We start from the raw sequence: 21,891 nt of genomic DNA, 5'->3' as shown, positions 1-21,891 counted from the left end.
ACCCTTGCCAGCCATTCAAATGCCCTTTGTGAGGTTCTAATAAGGTTGCTAGCCTCAGTAAATGAAAATACAGGACATCCGGTTACATTTGCACTTTAGATAAGCAACACATTGTTTTTTAAAAGAAGGGTCTCCCAAATGTTTATCTGAAATTCAAATGTTAACTGAGTAACTTGTAGTTTACCTGGCGACCCTGGGGTTTAAGAGAGGCAAAAACAAACCCAAGGTAGGCACATCGAACAGCAAAAGGTCAGAAACGATGTCCTGTGAGCAATTCGAAGGAACACAGAATCGGCGCAGGAGCTGTTTGACCCCGAGAGGCAGCAGTGGGAACATGTGGTGGCTACTTGCTGAAGCCCGCGGGCTCTCCAGGGGGAGGAGCTGCCGAAGGCACATTCCAGCCTAGTGTGAGACCCTGGGACATAATTTGTATTAAGTATTCACAAAAATCATTGCGGGTTCTGTTATAAAGATTTAGTTACCCATTTGTAACATGTTCCGTGGACATCAGCCCCCTGGAAAATATGATGACAGTTTTTAAAAATCCATTTAACTTTAACCCAGCATTTCCCAGACTTCTTTGGCTGTGGAACCCTAGTGTCTCCAACACTATTACTGTTCTACATGATTACTGTTCTGAGGAACACTCTTTGGGAACAGTGTACCAACAGCATCCTAGGCTGCCTGTGAAGTAGCTCTTCCTCCGTGGAGGAAGGCAGAGGGAGGCCAGCACTCGTTTTGTACTTGGAGACGCTACTGGCTATGAGGTTAGGCCAAGCGACCAGTAACATCTTTCATATTCGCTGGAACAACGGAATCGTGCCCTGTGAGAACTTCTAAGTGAGTTGCCTCCTTTTCAGAAGAAGGAGCAGAAAGAATTTAAGCCACAAAGAAATTAAACAAGTTACCCAACGTCGTCCACCAACCAGGAGGCAAAGCCCAGGGCTGATCCTGTGCTCGGGCTCAGCCACCGCATCGAGCGAGCCCTGCTCTGCAGCTGTCTACTGTTTCAGAAACCTCACAAAACTAATAAAAAAGTACTGGATGAAACACACAGTTCTGCCGCTTTGTAGTAAAAATGAAAAATATATTGTACTTTAACCTAATTAATTCTTTTTATTAGGAAACAGTACATATGTAACATAATCCTGTTTTTTGGTGTGTTTTTTGAACTTTGTAGTCAAAATGATTTTTTTCAAGCCAGTGAAAGTCAGCCGCTTAGACATCTGAAATGAATCTCCTTCTTGGAGATTCAAGAAGGAGATTGTCTGTTTGAGCACAGCAGATCCCTTCCAGTGGGTGTTTATATTTGATATTTGTTGACTAGATAACTAAAGATAAACTCTGGCCCTGGGAGTTGATAACTGTGTTTGTATTCCAGCTGCCTTCACCATGATTGGCACCTCCAGTCACTTGTCGGATAAGTGTTCTCAGTTTGCCATCCCATCCCTGTGCCACTATGCCTTCCCTTACTGTGACGAAACCTCGTCCGTCCCAAAACCCCGCGACCTGTGTCGCGATGAATGTGAAATCCTGGAAAATGTCCTGTGTCAAACGGAGTACATTTTTGCAAGATCAAATCCCATGATCCTGATGAGGCTGAAGCTGCCAAACTGTGAAGATCTCCCCCAGCCAGAGAGCCCAGAAGCTGCAAACTGTATCCGGATCGGAATTCCCATGGCGGATCCTATCAATAAAAGTAGGTGGTTGGAGGGTTGTCCCATACACCAAAAGGTGGCGGGTTCGATTCTCGGTCAGTGCACATACCCAGGTTACAGGTTCGATCTCTGGTCAAGGTGCATGTGGGAGGCAACCAAAGGATATTTCTTTTTCTCTCTGTCTCTCTCTCTGGCTCTTCCTCACACCCTCCCTCCCTCCCTCTCTCTAAGATCAATTAAAAAAACAACAACGACATAAGTACATGGTAGCCCCTGACCCTCTGTGCTGCCTTGGAGGCCAGCAACCCCAAGGCACAGTGAAAACTGGATTTTAATCCACGGTAATGGTTTCTATTAGTAGTCAGATTACCTACCAATGGGCTAAATACCTACCGTGTGTGGGCTACCTTCAAGAAGCTGCATGAAGATGATAATTTTAAAATATGGCTGCTGGTTCCTCAATGACTTAAAATTAGAATTACCATATGACCTAGCAGTGCCACTCCTGGGTATATACCCAAAAGCATTGAAAATAGGTGTTCAAACAAAAACGTGTGCAATTGTTCATAGCAGCCCTATTCACAATAGCCGAAGGGTGGAAACAGCCCAACTGTCCATCAATGGATAAGTGGATAAACAAATTGTGGTATATCCACATAATGAAATATTATTCATCCATAAAAACCAATAGGTAGTTTTCATCCATAAAAAGGAATAAATATTAATCATCCATAAAAAGGAATAAAATGAATTATTATTCTACTGTAGAAAGGAATAAAATCTTGTTACAACATGACTGAACCTTGAAAACATTATGATAGTGAAAGAAGCCAGACACCACGTATGATTCCATTTAGATGAAATATCCAGAATAGACAAATCCATAGAGACAAAATACAGATTAGTGGTTGCGGGGGGCTGGGGAAGGGGTGGGGAGCAGAGGGGAATGCTCAGTGAGTGTAGGGATTCCTTTGGGGATGAGTTAAGTGTTCTGGAATGAGATAGTGTAGCGGTTGCCCAATATTTTGAATGTTATAAAAGCATTAATGGTAAATTTTATGGTATGTATATGTACCACAATTTTTAAAGATATATGTATGGGGGGGCTTGCCTTCCTCCCCTGTCCTCTTCCCACCATCGAGCTAAAGACTGTTCCTTGTACATTTCCCATTCATCTAGAATTAAACTCATCGGTAATTTTTTTTCCTTTCCTTTCCGTAGTTAATGCTATTTTATTGGTTAAATAACTTAATGCATCTAAAATGCTAAGAACGATACTTAGCACATAATAATAGCAATATCATCATTGTTACTGTTAGTACTGTCAGCTTATCATTGCCTCTCTAAATTTCCATTTATTTCAACACAATCGATTTTTTTTTCCCGGTGCTTTCGAGTAACAGCCCCCATGGTCCCCTGGGAGCAGTGCTCAGTGGGACCTGCTTCTCGAGGGCGCCCAGTTCCTCAGCACAGAGATGCCTGAACTCCTGCCGGAACCCGAGGCGCGCTGCCGCTAATCCACATTCCCTGTGACTTTGCTTCTTGATCACATGGTTCATATCTGAGGCCAGCAAGCAGAAGAGGAAAGAACAGTTTAGCTTGAACCTTCCCTGAACTGTTCACTAGGAAATGACTTCTGTGCCCCAGTTCTGATTTTTTCTATGTTCAATATTAAAAATTCTTGTGGAGCACTGGCTTTATTCCTGAAGCATCCGCTTTAAATCCTCCCAGGAATGAAACTGCGAGGCAGGCCCTGTGGCCCAGCCCAGCAGGCGGGGAGACCGCCCGCCTCGCCCGACCAGCAGGGAGCCTTGGCCGTGAGCTTCGATGTGTGTCCTTCATCCAAAAACTGCTGGCTGGAGCTCCAGCATCTCCTCTGTTTCTTTCTCACCGTTTGGGCTTTGCTTTTGTGTTTTTCAGATCACAAGTGCTATAACAGCACAGGTGTGGACTACCGGGGCACTGTCAGTGTCACCAAATCGGGGCGCCAGTGCCAGCCGTGGAATTCCCAGTACCCCCACACGCACACCTTCACCGCCCTCCGCTTCCCGGAGCTGAACGGAGGACACTCCTACTGCCGCAACCCAGGGAACCAGAAGGAAGCTCCCTGGTGCTTCACCTTGGATGAAAACTTTAAATCCGACCTGTGCGACATCCCAGCCTGTGGTAAATAGCAAGTCATTGCTTTGACAGTAGTCCGGTCAGCTTTCAAAGAGCCCCTTTCCACCCCTTCTCCTAGGAGAACGTATGAGGGGCAAAGGAGATTGATGCTGTTCGTTTCATCTCAAACTATGTCTTAGGCTAAACCTCGTTGTTTCTCCATAAAACAACTTTAGGGTAACAAAGCACACTCTCCAAGAGTGACCTGCTTTTATTCCTGCAGCCATTGTGTCGGTGGGTATAGCAGGTACCAGGTCTCGGGGGCACAGGTGACACGGCTTAGCACAACCGTTCACGGACAGAAAGACATTACCCACCGGGTCCAGGTCCAAGTGCACTTGGTCGCACCGCAGGTGTATTGGAAGCAGAAAGAGACCTGTTTTCCCTGTGTCCTTGAGAACACCCACAAGGTAGGAGCAATCTATAGCTATTACTCAGTTACCTAGGACAATCTGTGGGTAACTGCATCCTTCGTCTCATTCCTTCACTGCAGAAAGACAATGAAATTCCCGAAACAGTGTGTCCCTTTGTCTAGAAAGTGTTTGGAGGGTAGGAGAAAAAGAATGGGAATGTTGATGAAACCTGGAGTTTGGGACTCTTTTGGAGTCATCTTCCTGATCCTGGTTCTCATAGAGAATGTCAGCTGAGTTTTCCAGGCCGAGGGGGACAGTCAGGGTGTCACTGCTGGGAAGCCACGGCCGTGAAGCAGAGATGATGATGACATCCACCTAGGGTTTTTGTGAAAATAAGCGAGTTGTTAACTGAAAAGCCCTGTGATGTCCAGAAGATGGCCGATGTTTAATGAATATTATTTATTATAATTATTATATAGTACATATATAAAAAGAACCCATTGTCAGTAGTGAATAGTCTGTGTACGTAGGGGAATGCTTGCTCCTAGTTTGCCAAATACTGTTTGAGAATGTGCTATGGAGCAGGGGGTGGTTCACGTCACAGTCACAGTGCAGTATGTACGCTAGAAGTTAGCACAAACCTCATGGAACACAGGAGAGGAAGCTAAAACAGACTAAAGAGATCCATAAGAGAAAGCAATAAAAATATTTGCCCTGGACTGTGTGGTTAAGTGGTTAGAGCATCGACCCATGCACCGAAGGGTCACAGGTTTGATTCCTGGTCAAGGGCACATACCTGGGTTGCAGGTTTGATCTCTGGCCCTGGTCAGGGCGAGTGGGGAAGCAACCAATCGCTATATCTCTCTCACATCGATGTTTCCCTCTCTTCTCTCTCTTTCTTCCTTCCCTCCTTTCTTTCCATTCTCTCTAAAAAATCAATGGAAAAATATCCTCGGGTGAAGATTCACAAATATATATATAAAAGAACCTTTAGAGATGAAAAATTAGGAAACTATTATTCTACAATTTTATTCTTATGTTACTTGTTACCGTATTGTCTTCTCCTACAACATGGTTTTATGGGTGGTAAACATGCCAAGTTTGAGAAAGAGGTGACCAGACTCCTTTTGCTGGGCTTTAAAATGCCTCTGTCTGCAGCATAAAGAACAAATTATGATGTTAACTCCTCCAGAGCCACTGTTGGAAACCTCAAAGCAAATTATCCTGCTTTTTTTTTAATGCTTTACACTTAATAACTTACGACTTTCCCTGCATGCTGTATTCCACATTCATAGGAAAGGAATGACAATAAAATCTAGGCTAATAATGATTGACTTGGTTTGCCCATCCCTTCTCGTAAACAGGTAGGACACAAAGATCTGCCAGGAAGCCAAGGAGAAAAGCAGCACTTACTAAGCGCTATCCACGTGCCAGGCACAGTGCTTGGCATCTTCATAGGTTTTCTTTCTGCTCACCCCCTACACTGTGATAGATATTATTGACCCTTGCGGATGGAGAAACTGAGGCTCAGAGAGCTCAGTCACCCAGCTAGTTAATGGCATGTCTGTCTGACCCCAAGCCCATCTTCTTGCTACTTTACTGTGCTGTCTCAGGATGCTGATGTGTGTCCTTAAGGAGACCAGATGCATTCTTTTAAGGAAGAAACACATTGTTCACTCCACTCTGGGTGAATGCAGTTGTCTTTTAGGTGACTTCTGACCCTTAATTTCTAACTAATACCCATCAGAAGTATGGAGGGGATTTGCTCATAAACTAGAAGATTTCTTGATAATGTGATTCAAGGTTGATTATGATTAGTTAAAGTCAAGACTCTAAATTAGATCCCTAAGAAGTACTGGTTTTCATTGCATTGGCCTTCCTGAAGCAATCAGACCAAACTCATACTCTGGGGATAAAAGACATCCTTGAACAGTCTTTCAGAATGTGGACAGAGAAAGATCGCCTGCATCTACAAAACAGCTCCATGTGCGTGCATGATGCTCCTTGCTTTGTGTATTCATCTCCATTTGAAACTCAGAACCGTACTGTGCAGTTGGTGGTTATAAACATATTCCACTGAGGTTCCGAAGGGCTAAAGGACTTGTCTGAATCACACAACTGATGGGATTGGCCCTTGAACCATCATCTATCCATATAAGCACTAACCAAACTCAAAGCTCATGTTCTTTTCCCAGACATTCTACTATCTCCCATTTAAAGATTTTTTTTCCCAGAAATAAATAAAAGAAAGACAATAGGCTCAACCTCTGGATACCAGTACACCGATTCCTGTAATATAATATGACATGAAAAAAAAAATGGTCTCTTGCTGATGAAGAAATTTATCATGGTATTACTCAGTCTATTATTACAGCATCAATCAGTGCAGTGACATTGGAAACCCTCAGAATATTTCTTTCTGAATATCAGCCTACAGAGGACACAGTTAAAATTCTGAGGACTGGTTCATTCTTGTCATCTGAGAGATAAATTTAGATGAAAGTTAAATCTGGAGATGACAAGGCAGTTTTCACCACTTACAAAAATAATTTTTTTTTTTTAAAAAAAGAACATTTTTATTTCATTTTGAAAGAAAACAGTTCCTCTTGAATCCTTCAGGCCAAGCCACAAATACATCCATTAAAGAACAGGGAGGCCGTGGCTCCCCAGGCTGAGAATTAAAGAAGCAAGCAGGTCAGCATTGGCTATTGTTCCAAGGCAAGGCTTGTTCTAATTGTCCCTGAGTAGCCAACCTCCAATAAAATAATCATAATACAATCCTACTTTATAACACTTCTTTAGAGCATTTAATTTTTTTTTTTTTTCCTCATTTCATTCTTGCAAAAATCATGAAAGGTAAAGTAGGGATTTCCTTGCCTTCCAGGGAGCCTTTGGCAATGTCTGGAGATATTTCGATTGTTGCAACTGGGTATGGTTGGCATCGATTGGGTAGAGGGCAAGGATGCTGCTAAACATCTCAGAATGCACAGAACAACCCACAGAGTTGTCCAGCCCAAATGTCAACAGTGCCAGGGTTGAGGAACCTGAGGCTGGATAGGAATTATACAATTTACACTGCAGAATGTAGTATTTTATTTATTTATTTATACACACACACACACACACACAGCATAAATTATACAATGTAGATGATAGAATGACAATAATATTAACAGTTACCATTTATTAAGAGCTTACAATGAGCCAAAGACAATGCTAAGGGTTTTTTAATATACTATCTTATGTATAATAGTTCTATAACCTTAAGAATTGGGTTTTATGCTGCCCAAGAAAAGAAAACTGAGTCTTCAAGAAGTTAAGTAACTTGTCCAAGGCCACATGGTCAACAAGAAGTGGATCCAGAACCCAAACCTAGGCCAGTCTTTTCAACTCTATGATTTATGTATGTGAGCTGTCTGTGTCTATGTTGATAGACAGTGAGAATAACTTTTCATCTCACAATCAGTTGTAAGGTTGTGGTGCACATTTGAAATGAGTCCTTTTTCACTTCCCTCCCAAATGGGATGGAGTCTCATGAGAATGTTCCTGAATTCTTTAGTTACGGCAAAGTTAAGGAGATGTCACAATCTCCGTGGGGTTTCTCATTTTCCCACTGATAACTTCTGTTTCTGTTTCAACTCGGTAGGGCTAAAAGAGCAGGCCTAATTAAATGCAGGATGTGAGCACTGCTGTCCTTTCTAGAATAAAGGCACTTAAGAACCGTCTGCCAGGGACGTTTCACCTGTGAACTCTCACTCCAGGACAGAACGTAAACGTGGACACAGCCACATGTGGCTGCTGTGGGCCCTGGGGACTGGCTAGGCTAGAGCTGAGTGCACGGGCTCGGGCAGTGCAGGCGAAGGAGCAACGCTGGTTAGGGCAGGACCTGACCTCTCAACCTTCCTGTCTTTTTTTCCTATCCCAGGCATCTGCCAGTTAGAATGGCTAATGATTTACTCAGTCAGTCAGTCACCGAAACCGATATGTGTTGAGCTTCCACTGTGTGTCCGACGTTGTGAACAATCTAGGTCAGACCACACCCTCATGTAGCTTACAGTATAGTGGGAGCATCAGATGAAAAAGATACGAATCACACGAAGGCCTGTTGTATGGGTCCCAGCATTTCTGTGCGCTGCTGTTATGTGCTTTGCATTTTAGTGATGGCTGCTGTCTGTTGAAAGTTCTTTACGCCAGCATCTGGCCTATGAATTAATTGATGCTCAGTAAAAGATGTTGAGCTAGTTGAGCCTCATAATAACCACAGGGCAAAAGTATCATCTCCATTTCTCTGCTGGAGAAGCTGAGGCAGTGTTGTTTCTATGAAAGTCAAGATTCAAACCAGGTCCACGGGACTCCAGGTCTAGACTTTTGTCCACCATGCCACAGCTAGTTAAAGAAAAAAAAAAAAATCTCGATTATTCAGACAAATAAGCATTCCTTCATCAGTTCCCTCTTTCTTTCTATCATGATGCACTCGCTGGGTCTTTGAGATGCTGTCCACTGATCTTCTTCGCAGCTCCTCAGGTGCAAGACTGGAACCCCCTCCCCAAAACACACACACAAAGACATTTACTCTGAGAGACCCCAGGGTGCTGCTCCCCTTACTCTCAGCCCTGATATGGACCAGCTCCCCCCGCAGCTCCGCCCAGGCCTCGCGTGTTTGCCCTGTTCCCGTTAAGTCCAGCTTTCCTCCCTTCCCGGCAGCCCAGGTCCCCAGTCCTGAGAGTTGGCCATGTTCCCCGAGATCCTGCCTGCAAACCTTCATTCACTACACTTTCACCTCTAGTGACTGTGGCCACCTTCCAAGCCAAATACTGTGGGTTGGGTGGAAACTAAGTCGAAAAAGAAACATTTGCGTATGTTCTTTCCAACTGGCACCTGGGCACACCTCCCAGGTTCACAGTTTCACTGTAGCCCTTATCATTGCTGTTCTATGCGGCTCTGGGGACGAAGCTGTGGAAAATGTCTGTTTCCCTGAGAGCTCCTTTGGCCATGATCTGGCGACTTTATTTTGGTTGTATTCTACCACGTGACTTAAGTTCCTTCTCCTCTCCCACTAATTGAAATCCCTCATTTGTTTTCTTCTTGCACTGTGTGGGGAGGCAGAACTTCTATTAGATTCGTGTTCTTATTTTCAAACCCTTGGTCCTTTATTTAACTGGAGATCAAGTCTTGAGGACACAGTTCTTCCGCTAGCCAGGCCGGCACGTCTGATGCACCTCTAAGTAAAGGCTTCTCCCGCCAACAAACAGCCAGAATTCCCAAGCAGCAGTATTGTGTTTACTCCTGAACCAGCTTCGCTGAAGAGTACCCATTGATAAGAAAAGTAGCGAACCTTTTGGCTCCATTTGGAGTTTTCATACCTGGCCTCTTGCTTTTGAATTCCCTTTCAAGTCTTTGCCTTGCAGCAGTGTGCCAAAGGGCATGCTGCCCAGTTCTGTGCCTGAATAGTCCTGACTTGTCCCATAACCTTACAAGCACCCGCCCTGGGTTCTGCTTTGTCACAAACCATTTTCTACAACGTGGTGGTTTACAGTCCGGGGCAAGGCAGATGTTTTCCAGATTGCGAACACTGCAGTTTTTAACTCGCTCTGTCAGCAGGCTTCTCCCATATTTCATAGAAGACCTGTTGTAAGGCAATTTGTCTTTCAGCCATTTCTTCAAACCAAAATTGAACATTACAGTGAATTGGATGGTGGGGAGGGGGAAAGGAGGAAGGAATAGAACACTGCTTTGTATGGCATGAAGTTTTCCGGAAGAGTTATTTTTATACTACAGAGATTTTCAAGATGTACTTTGGTTTCTGGTCTTTATACATTTTGAACAATGTAAAGAACAATAGTTACCCAAAACGTATAATAAGTCATGTTTCCTAAACATTTTTAACCATAAAATAGTTGTCTCTCAAAGGTTTTTCTCACAGTTCCCAGTATATATTGAGTCTTGTGTCAGCTGCTCAAGCAGTGAGCTGTTGCAAGCTCTCGGCTCTTTGGGTCAACCACCAGGTCAATGGGAAGTGCTCCTTGTCATCTTAACCCTTCTTAACCCTTTGGTGACAGAGTTCCTCCTCCTCTTCCTCCTCCTCCTCCTCCTCCTCCTCCTCCTTCTGTGTGTGTGTTATTGAATGTCACTGGACAATCAATTAAGCAAACTTCTATTAAAGCTTAAATTGTGGTACAGAAATGCATTTCAACCCATTTATGTCCGACACCAGCACAGAGAGAGAAGAGATTATGGCACAAATTTTCCTCCTCTATTACATACTAGGATTAATTTCAATTGCTATTTAATCTACAGTTTTCATTTTCCTAGGTTTTGTTTCATATGAATTTGTGCAATTTTTCAACAGATAGAAATCTTAAATCTATTGGGGAAAAAATTAGACTTCAGGTCATCAAATCTACTGGGATACTATTCAAGAACAAAATCTTCTTTGAGCTTTGGTCCTCAAAACACCACCCAAACTGAGTTCAGATTACAGAATTAAACTGATCCATTGATTGAAAGCTTCTTCAATGAAACTTTAAATCAAGAATGTGCCTAAAATAAAAGTCAGAAGTGTTTCAACCACTTGATTTCAAACCAAGTAGATTTTTTAAAATGTGTCTTTATTGTTGAGAGTATTACAGACATCCCCCATTTTCCCCCATCGCCCCCTTCCACCCAGCTCCCACCCCACTCCAGGCCTTCACCTCATTATTGTCTGTGTCCATGGGTTATGCATATATGCATATAAGTTCTTCAAATCAAGTAGATTTTATGTTTAAAAACACTAAAAAAAAGTGTTTTGTTTATAAATACGGTAGAAACAAAAACATCAATGCATCAAGCCACAAAGAAAAAAAATTGAGGACAAGAATAAAACATTTAGTCAACTTTGCTGTTTTCTAGGCTGCTTAAATCTCACAGTATTTTCAAATATAGCTAAAAATGCCAGCTCTTGAAAGCCCATCTTTCTAGTCATTTCCCATTGACCATTTTGGAATTTTGTATGTTATGTTTTATGGTGACAGAATTCTGATACAACACCACAGGGATTGTTGTCATTGGCTTTGTATCAGTCAAGTTTCTGGCAGGAAGCTAAAGGCACAAGCAAACAGACTATGGAGAATTTTATAAAGAGACTATTTATAATGGTGGCAGAATTAGGGAAAACCAATAAGGTGCAAAACCCAGGCAAGCAGGAGCGGGAGACATTACCATCCTAGGCCTGGAAAGTCAAGGGAACAGTCAGTTACCTTATTGCATAGTTGAAGCTGAAGAGAGAGAGCTGTCCAGTGCATGCTGTGACCTTTGTAGAGGGATGAAGGCCACCCTCTGCAACCCAGCAGGAGGGAGTCAGAAGAACTAACCCATCAACTGTACTCTCTTCTTGCCCTGGGCATTTCTTTTATCCTGCCAATGCCCCCCATTGGCTGAACCTAACTGAAGCCAGAGGACAAGGGTGCCCATTAATACTGTTATATACATTGAGATCAGGCAGAGCATAGAGCTGGGCAGGCAAGGACTGAAACTGGACTGTTGGGCTGAGGACACCCAGGGAAAATATTCATTGCTAGCTTTAAACAGTTGCTTTGTAAGAGAAACAAAGTTTTGCAGGGGCCTAAATAACGTACATCAACTCAGTTTATAAAATCAGAGAACCTTGGGAGAAACCATAGAAATCATCCAACCTCCGCTTGAACATTGCCAGAGACCTCCAGAGATAGGGACATCTCTCTACCACTACGTGGTTGTGGGATGGGTCCCCCTAATCAAAACCTGCCTTTGCAAGCTAGAGACCAAAACACGTGTGTGAAATCTCCTGACTTAAAAAAAAAATGTTGGCCACTAATTTAAAAAACAACAACCTAATAAGGAACAAACCTATGTACTGGATCTAGTTTGTGACCTTTGGTGTCATTTCTCACCCAAATTTGAAGACATTCTTCATTTTATTCTCTCTGATTGAAGAGCATGTAGCTCCTCCAGCCTCTCCTTACCCATCCTCCTCCTCCTCTGGATGTTGCTTCTTCAAAGACCCTCTTAAAAACATAACTCGTAGAGTAGAAGACTTCTGTTGATGTGTTTTTAGCAGAACAAGTAGAAGAAGACCATGGTATTCTTGATCATGACTCAGTATTGTCCATGAAGGGCATTTCGTGGCTGTAAGTACGATATAAGAGACATTTTTTGAGAAGTTTGATCATGATGTTGCTGGGTCTACCTGAGCCTTCCAGTCTTTACTAAAATATATTAGTCTTTTGTTTGTTTGTTTGTTTAGGTTTGGTTTGGTTATATAAAAATGTATTTAGTAGATTTGCTTATTCATGGACTTCTCTAGACAAGGTCTTTAACCTAACTGCAAGCTATAATATTTATTTGTGAAATTTCAACGGTTTGTTTTATGTCATTATTTTAGCCTGTTATGTATGATCCTCTAATAATGTTTTTCTATAGTCAGTTAGGTATCTGTCCTAGGTTCAGGCCATTTTCAAGTCTGAAACATGTCATTATCAACCACTTGATGATAATGTTAAACAAATCGATTTCTTCAAGCATAGCCTTCTGCGAGTTGATATAATTTGCTGATTAAAACCATTAGTGTACAGACATGTGGTGAATAGCAAATCCATCTAATATTTTCTAGCCCTCCATCTTTTGTCAACAAGGATAATCACTTGATCAAACGTTTGGCTAAAGTTTAAATGTGGTTAGTCCACCACACTAAAATAATCCTATCAAACATGAAAAATATTTAATTTTATAAAACCTATTGAACTTTGGCACTTAAAGATTAGCTCAGTCAAAAAAGTGGGAAAGGTCCCTGTCCAGTTTGGCTCAGTGGTTAGAGTGAAGGGTTGCAAGTTCGATTCCTGGTCAAGGACATGTATCTCAGTTACAGGTTCAGTCTCTGGCCCCAGTTGGGGTTATGCAGGAGGCAACCAAAGTCTCTCTCACATCGATGTTTCTCTCTCTCCTTCTCTCCTTTCCACCCTATCTAAAAATCAATGGAAAAATATCCTCAGGTGAGGATTAACAAAAAATAAATAAAATAAAAAAGTAGGAAAAAGACTCAGACAAACATTTCTTCAAAGAAGATATACAAATGACAGTGAGCATATGAGAAGATGTTCAGTGCCACTAGTCATTAAAGAATGGCAAGTCAGAACCACATCGATATCAACTCAAACCCATTTGGATGGCCACTATCAAGAAGAAGGAGAAGGCGGGGGAGGGGGAGGAGAAAGCAGCGTTTACAAAGATGTAGAGAAATTAGAACCATTTTGCACTGTTAGTGGGAAGGCAAAATGGGGTAGCCACTATAGAAAACAATATGGATGTTCCTCAGAAAATTTAAAATAGAACTGCCGTATGATCCAGCAATATTACTTCTGGCTATATATTCCAAAGAACCGAAAGCAGAATCTCAAACAGATTTGCACAGCTTTGTTCAGTGCAGCCTAATTCACAGTAGCTCCGAGGTGGGGGAGCAAGCCAAGTGTCATTAGTAGATGAACAGATAAATAAAATGTGGCATAGCTCGGTTGTTGAAGCATCCTCCCATGCGCCGAACGGTGGTGGTTTGATTCCTGGGCTTGATCTCTACCCCCGTAAGGGGTGTGCAGGAGGCAGCTGATCAGTGTTTCACTCTCACATCGATATTTCTCTCTCTCTCCCACTCCTTTCCTCTCTCTCTAAAAATCAATAAAAAAATATTTTTTTAAACAAACTGACAACCCTCAGAGGGAAGCGGGGGAGGAAAGAGGGAAGAGATAAAGCAAAGAACTTATACGCATATATGCACAACCAATGGATGCAGACAGCAGTGTGGTGAAGGCAGGGAGGGAGTGCCAGTAGGGAAAAAGGAGGGACATCTGTAGTACTTGCAACAATAAAGATTTTTTTAAAAACTTAAGAAAATATGGTATATTATTCAACCTTATAAAAGAAGGAAATCCTGCCCTGGCCGGTTTGGCTCAGCGGTTAAAGCGTCGGCCTACGGTACAGAGAGACCGGGGTTCGGTTCCCGCTAAGGGCACGTACCTTGGTTGCAGTTTGTCCCCGGCCCTGGTTGGTCGTGCGGGTGGCAACCACTCGATGTGTCCCTTCACATCGATGTTTCTCTCTCTCTCTCTTCCTCTCTCTCCCTCCCGCTCTGTCTGAACAAAAAATGCAAAAATGTCCTCGGGTGAGGATTAAAAAAAAAAAAAAAAGAAAAAAAAAAAAGCCCTGGCCGGTTTGGCTCAGCGGTTAGAGCGTTGGCCTGCAGTCCGGAGAGACCCGGGTTCGGTTCCCGCTAAGGGTGCGTACCTCGGTTGCAGTTTGTCCCCGGCCCTGGTCAGCTGTGTGGGTGGCAGCCACTCGATGTGTCCCTTCACGTCGATGTTTCCCTCTCTCTCTCTTCCTCTCTCTCCTTCCACTCTACCTGAACAAAAAATGGAAAAATGTCCTCTGGTGAGGATAAAAAAAAAAAAAAGAAGGAAATCCTGTCACATGCAACAACATGGATAAACCTTGAGGACATCGTACTGAGTGAAATAAGCCAGTCATAGCAAATACTGTGTGATATCATTTACAGAAAGTATCTAAAGTAGTCAAATTTGTAGAAACAAAGTAGAATCATGGTTGCTAAGACCTAAGAATTTTTAGAAACTTTCAGTGAACTTGTGTGAATTCCAGTTACTAAGATTTTTCTCAAGTATTCTCAAATGAGTTATTGTCCTCCTAGTTATTGTGGCTAAAACATTTCCTGGGCCTGGCCAGTTTGGCTCAGCAGTTGGAGTGTTGGCCCTTGGACCGAAGGGTCTTGGGTTCAATTCCCAAGGCAAGTTCCTGGGTGGCAGGTTTGATTCCCGACCCAGGAGGCAACTGATTGATGTCTCTCTCTCACATCGATATATCTTCAGGTGAGGATTAACAAAAAAACAACATTTTCTGAAGAGAAAAATTTTAATCACTGTATATGACCTGTCGTAGTCCTATTATTATTTTTTGTTATTGTTAATCCTCACCCAAGGATATTTTTTCATTGATTTTTAGATAGAGTGGAAAGGAGGAACGGAAAGAGAGAGAGAGAAAAACACTGATGTGAGAGAGACACATTGATTGGTTTCCTCCCACACAACCCTGATAGGGGCCAGCGATTGAACCTGAAACCCAGGTATGTGCCCTTGACAGGAAATCAAATCTAAGATCCGCCCTGGCTGGTTTTGCTCAGTGGTTAGAGCATTGGCCCGTGGACCAAACAGTCGCAGGTTCGATTCCGGTCAAGGGCATGTACCTCAGTTGCAGTTCAGTCTGCAGCCCTTGTGGGGGTTGTACAGGAGGCAGCCAGTTGATGTGTCCCTCTCACATCGATGTCTCTCTCCCTCTCTCTCTCTCCCCCTCCCACTCTATCTGAAGATAAAAGGAAAAATATCCTCGGATGAGAATTTAAAAAAAGAAAGAAAGAAAAAACAAACAAACAAACAAAAACCCCTGAGACCCTTTGGTCCACGAGCCAATGTTCTAACTGCTGAACCAAACTGGCCAGGGCTCATCGTCTTACTTTCAAGAATTCGTTTGAGAATACTTAAGGCAGCCAATCGCCTGCTTAGTACTTCCCAACATGAAGTCAGGAGAATGAATGGTGGGCCCAGCATGTCTACTGAAGTCCTCATTCTCCTTTGGCTTCCGGGCATCTGCCTAAAAATACCACTGTACAGGCCTCTGTCTACTAATGACCCACATATTTTATAGCTTCCAACTAATCATGGTAGCAATGCCTATTTGTTTTCTATGGTTTTTAAATTTTTTTCAGAGAAGATCATAGTTTAACTTATTTAATTTCCTTTGAATTCTAAGATTCTGTAACATTCCTTCCCACCTCTGCCATACCGCAGATCTTAACATTTTGTTGTTTTAACTCCAAAGTAATATCCCAGATGATATTTCAGTCTATGGAAGTACCTCTTGAATGAAAAATCATGTGTACCTTGCTTTAAGCCCAGGATAAGAAAGGGGTATTTTCTCTATTATATTTAATTACTAATCAAATTATTGAATATCATTGTAAAAATAAAACAGGAATGTCAGATGTGAACTGTGATACCATACTGATTTGTAAAAGGAAATGTATCGTGTGATCCAGACTAAATTGTTGGTTTCCAAAAATCCCAAGCATTGAACTTGATGTAACTAATAGGTGCATTTAAAGTTAAGCAGTTATTCCAAAGCATCAAAAATCTTCACCATTCTAATTTTCTGTGTAAGGCATTGGAAGAGTCCATTACCCTTAAAGTGCACAGTAAGAATAATGTCCATTGTTCTCGTGGGATTCGTTTTAATAGTAGGTATGCTTTCTGCTGGGTATTAGCCCTCAGTGAGAGGAACCCTGCACTGTTAAGAGGAGACGATGAAAAACAACGCCATGTAGTGTTTTACCTTTTATTAGTCATATAATTTGTGAAGCATGGGACTGTTGAGGGCAGACAGGCCCCCGTTCCGACTCAGCCTCTACCTCGTTCTCGCTGTGTCACATTATCCTTCCTCGGCCTCAGTTTCTCTGTGTGTAAAATCAAGATGACACCAAGCACTGGGTTAACATGATGGCTAAAAATGCTAGGACATTTAAAAGATGCCGGGCACATGTTAGTTTTCTCATTTCCTGTGAGTACCATTAGTTGTTCTGAGGAATGTTTCTATATAAAGGTTTTTGTGGGGGGTTTTGAGCCAGACACTGACTCCCGCTCTGGCCAAATGCAGAGAGCGGTGTGGGAAAGGAAGCCTGTTGTAGGGTCGACTCACCATAAGCCTGACTTTGCTTTCTGTCACGTCCAACATGACCACGTAGTGTCCTGCTTGATTATTTCACTTGGCAAGAAGACAGTGCGCTCGCTTCCACATCCTCAGAGTAATCTGCAGGAGCCAAGTTTGACTGTGTTTAAAGAATGTAGCTTCTTGAAGTTTGTTCTGCGGCAGACCTACAGGGGGATTCGTCCCAGACCTCTCATTTGCAATCGAAGGTGCTCTGTGGATGATCTGATACGGGATGTGCAGAGTAGACTCCTTGTGTGCCAGCCCGGTGAGAGCCCGCTTTCTCTTGTCACTAAGAATCTGAGCCAGAGAAGTGACTAGCATGAGCGTTAGTACCAAATGAGCCTCATTCCTTTGTAATCCCCACCCTCATAATGATTTCACTGAAAATCCAAGAATAACAGGAGGGATTTCTCCCTTTGTGATACTGAGAAATATGAAAGTGTTTTATAATTTAATAGTAATCCTAGCATCCAACAACTGTGTGGCAGTTTTCAATTTTCCTTGGTTCTTCCATGAACATTATCTCTCATGGGAACCAGATAAGACTGAACAAACGAGGAGACGGAGGTCAGAGAGGCTGTTCTTGCTTCGTGTTATCTAGAATTCCCAGTCCAAAAGCTTTTATCCCTGAGTCTTGAGTGACTGACTTGTATGTGGTGCTAGAATAGACACTTTCCACGTTACTTCATTTATTGTTTATAGCAATTCTGTGAATTTACGTGGAGTGGCTAAGTGCCTACAGAGGTTACACAGGTAATTACAGAGGCAATGTGCAGAGTTTCGGACTCTATAACATACACTTCCTTTATTCTGCTCTGCTGTTTCTAATGTGGATGGATCGATGGAGAGCTGGATAGATGATAGAGTTCTGTCTGTCTGTCTATCTGTCTGTCTATCTATCTATCTCTCTATCTATCAATCATCTATCTGGTAGGCCCTGTGGTACACACTCTGCCATGTGCTTTCTATCTACCCACCCACAGACATGCCGACACAATTGTCACTAGAGAACCTGAGACCCAGTTCCTAAAGACTGGAATCATTAGAATAGCCTCCCAGAGATGCCTGGCTTATATGTTTACCTGCTAGTGTATAAAGTGGGGAGTTCAAAAGTAGCCTGTCTGGCAAAGCTTCAGTATTATTCCCCACATTTCAGACTTCCCTCATCTTTTTTACTTCCATGAAGCAAGAGAAATCCTACCATGAGAAAATAGGTGCGAAACAGCAGCCATTCTCAAATTACTGGCAGTGTGGTGTAGTAGCTAGAGCAGGAGGCGGGAAGCCAGACCAGCAGGGGAGGAGTCCCAGTGTTTGAATCACTAGCTGCATGTCCTTGGGCAAGTTCCTCAACCACTCTGTCCTTCAGCTTCCTCACCTATAAAAATGGAGGTGAGGAAGAAAGGAGTGAGTTAATGAAAAGTGCTTAGGCCCTGGCCGGTTTGGCTCAGTGGTTAGAGCGTCCGCCTGCGGTCTGGAGAGACCCGGGTTCGGTTCCCACTAAGGGCATGTACCTCGGTTGCAGTTTGTCCCCGGCCCTGGTTGGTCGTGCGGGTGGCAGCCACTCGATGTGGCCCTTTCACATCGATGTTTCCCTCTCTCTCTCTCCCTCCCACTCTGTCTGTACAAAAAAAATGGAAAAATGTCCTCGGATGAGGATAAAAAAAAAAAGAAAAGTGCTTAGAACAGTACCTGGCCCCTGTTAGTGATGATAACTGATATGATTTTGTGCCAGTAGAAAATACTTAATACATATTAAAGCTTATTTTTATTATACTCAATAAGCATAATTTTTACCCCTCCCCAAGGCCCTCTGAGGGTTAACCCATACAGTACAGTCCCATCACCCAGATTTGGGTGCCCTTTCTTAACTTCTTGTCTTGAGTCTGTTCATGTGGGGAGAAGACAATGTGATTAATTATGGCTCTGTCTCTCACTGAACCACAGGCTCCCAAAGAAGGTACGTGGAAGTAGAAACTATGTGTAGTATATGCCCATTTACATGTACTAGGGAAGCTCACTATTTAAAGGGGCTTTTGGGGTCTCTTCACCACTGTATTCATACTTTACTCATAGAATCTCCAACAACACATTGTAATTGTCTTTTCTCTCCTTTCCTTACAAGACCATGAGCTCCTTAAGAGCAAAGGACATGTCACATTTAATTTTATATTCCCAGACCCTAGAATGGTGCTTGTCAATAGTTGTTTTGTTTATTGTCTTACTGAACAAGTGGGAGGATGAGTGAATGGATGCATGGTTAATTCTTTTATTAAGTAAATACTCATCTCTGAATCTTGTGTCAATCTGAGTCTGGGTGTGTTTTTTTCTTTTTTAAGATACTTGATGAGGTTTTTGATGATCAGGGCATATATTACACAACCCCTCTAAATACTGTCTCATAATTCTTGCTTGTTTTACCAGTCAGATAATTTATTGATGATAATATATGCCCCAAGTGCTTAGATTTAAAGGCCAGGCTCAAACCAATAAAAAGAATTGTATGCCTAAGGTCCTTCTATCTGTATTATATTCTTTTCCAAGCAATGGTAAGTACAGTGGATATATAAGATTTCAAAAATATACTTCAAAGTGTTAGCACTCATAATTATTAAGTTCATATGAAACCATTTAAGAAGAATTCTTGGGTTTCAAAAAAGTGTCAAGTTATACAGTGGTGCTGCGCTGGAGGGAATTATGGACACTATTCAAAATAGATACTTGACTTTTGTGGATGAGGAAAGAGAGGCCCAGAGAGGTGAATGATTTGCTCAAGGTCACACAGCTCGTCAGAAACTGAGTTGGCCCTGACTTCAGGCCCCCATATTCTCAGGCCGTTGGTTTGCAGGCACTGGGGCCCGGATTCTTTAGTGATGTTGATTCTGGAAGATGCAGGACTGGCCCTGTATGTCCAAACAAGCCCAGACAATGGCATGATTTCTGGAACATTCGGTTGTGGTGTGTGATCTGGGCTGGCGGCCAATGGAAGAAGAGCCCAGCAGTCACATTAATGCCGTTGGATGTATACAGTCCATTCACATGGCGTTTAACTTTTAAGGTGTTAGAGAAATGCCGGTCTGCCCCTAAAGAGAGGCAACATCAGAGGGGGACCCACACACATGCGAGGTCTTTATAATTTCCCTCTGCAATTTTTAAACATTTGAACTTTAAACTTTTAAACTTCAATAAATTATGTTGAAGGTTTGATAGAAACAAATTGTAATAAGCAATGGTTCTTTTTTCTCTCTCAGTGGGCTTGTGTGTATAAAAGAATAGGAGGTCATTTTAAACTGTGCAGTGTAATGTTATACATGGTATTTGAACTCGTGTAACTCTTGGTCTTGTTTTTTTGTTTCTGCACCCAGATTCGAAGGATTCCAAGGACAAGAATAAAATGGAAATCCTGTACATACTGGTGCCGAGTGTTGCTATTCCTCTGGCCATCGCTTTACTCTTCTTCTTCATCTGTGTCTGCCGCAATAATCAGAAGTCGTCCTCGCCGCCGGTCCAGAGGCAGCCGAAGCACGTCAGAGGCCAGAACGTCGAGATGTCGATGCTGAACGCATATAAGCCCAAGGTAACGTGAGCTGCATTCCTTCCGTGGGCTGCAGAGCAGAGCACACGTAACCCTCCCAGGGCAGAAATCAAAGCGTGCAGAAGCAGCTGCACAAGGGCTCGAGTTTGCTTTCAGATAACCATGTGTCCCTGACTCGGTCCAAGACAGCCTGAACACGCTGTCATCTGTGTCCACAGCAGTGCTGGGGCACATCACTGCCTGCCACACGGGGTGCCCCGCAGGAATCCTTAGGAGATCATCTCTGCCAGCCCCTCGAGATGCAGAATGTGAGCTATTTTTCAAAATTTCCAAGAAGGAAATCCCATAGCCTTCCAATCAAGCTGAAAGAAATAGAGATAGAGATAGAGATAGAGATAGAGATAGAGATAGAGATAGAGATAGAGATAGAGATAGAGATAGAGATAGAGATAGATAGATAGAGAGAGAGAGAGAGAGAGAGAGAGAGGGAGGAGAGCAAGCAAGCATTATTCACTAACATCACCGTCTTCCCCTTTGGTTGCACATGTACCCATCACCACTGCTCTGCACACTTAGAAATGGCAAGTTTTGTGTCTTTCACCACCACCACAACCAAAATATCCTTTCTGTGCCTAATCTAAATCCCTTTTCTCTTTGGTTTATGTGTATTTTAAGAGAAATGTTGTCTTTCCTGAAGTCTTCAAATGTTGTTTTCTGAGAGTCCACCTTAGCCTTCCCCTCTCTGTGCGAAAGCAACCCACTTTTTGTTTGTCCTCCACGTCTTTCAACATAGGGGTTGCTTGGGGTCCTGGCAAGGAACCCGGGTCACTGGCCCTTACCTTACATGGAACACAGGCCCCTCACCCTGGAGCTGAGACACAACAGAAGCTTTCTCTCCAGAAAGCCAGCCCCTCTCAGCAAAGAGGTGTCACTTAAATAATTTCAGATTCTGCATCTAAAAGCCTGTGTTCTTATTCCAGCTTCAAAGGAGCACTCATTCATTCATTTGACAAATAATTATCTTCTCTGTGCGTTGGTGGCCATATTATTTTCTGACCCTTATAAAGAGAAGATGCATCACTTTTAATAAAATTTTAGGGGGAAAAAGTCTTCACTCTCAGATTAACTAATCCTTTTACCCAATAAGTAGAGTAGCATACGTGTGACTGAAACATAGCCCTTATCTGATTTTATTTTGCTTTGTAATTGGATTTTTTTTTAAATTTAAAAAGTCTTAAAATATGTTTCTATTGAAAAGTCATATGTGTTGGTAAGGTTTTGAGGTTCCTAAGTATTCTGTCCCAAGCAAAACCACTGTTCTCATAAGTGTGATTTTAAAAAAACTACGTTTTTATTTATTTATTTAGAAAGAGGAAGGGAGAGGGAGAGAGAGAGATAGAAACATAGA

General features: G+C 42.6%; 1 protein-coding gene across 2 annotated transcripts in view; it reads left to right on the top strand.

The window, feature by feature from the left end:
• ROR1 (receptor tyrosine kinase like orphan receptor 1) overlaps positions 1-21,891 on the top strand; it is a 378,939-nt gene that overhangs the window by 341,602 nt on the left and 15,446 nt on the right. For both annotated transcript variants that reach the window (XM_036256134.1, XM_036256133.1), the window contains 3 exons: positions 1,382-1,699; positions 3,579-3,824; positions 20,314-20,525. In XM_036256134.1, the coding sequence (XP_036112027.1) occupies positions 1,382-1,699; positions 3,579-3,824; positions 20,314-20,525 (776 nt within the window). The remainder of the gene's footprint in view (positions 1-1,381; positions 1,700-3,578; positions 3,825-20,313; positions 20,526-21,891) is intronic.

This window comes from Molossus molossus, unplaced genomic scaffold (assembly GCF_014108415.1).
Source record: "Molossus molossus isolate mMolMol1 unplaced genomic scaffold, mMolMol1.p scaffold_m16_p_12, whole genome shotgun sequence".
Taxonomy (NCBI): domain Eukaryota; kingdom Metazoa; phylum Chordata; class Mammalia; order Chiroptera; family Molossidae; genus Molossus; species Molossus molossus.
The sequence above is the reverse complement of the archived record's forward strand: the minus strand, read 5'-3'. Positions and strand labels throughout refer to the sequence as shown.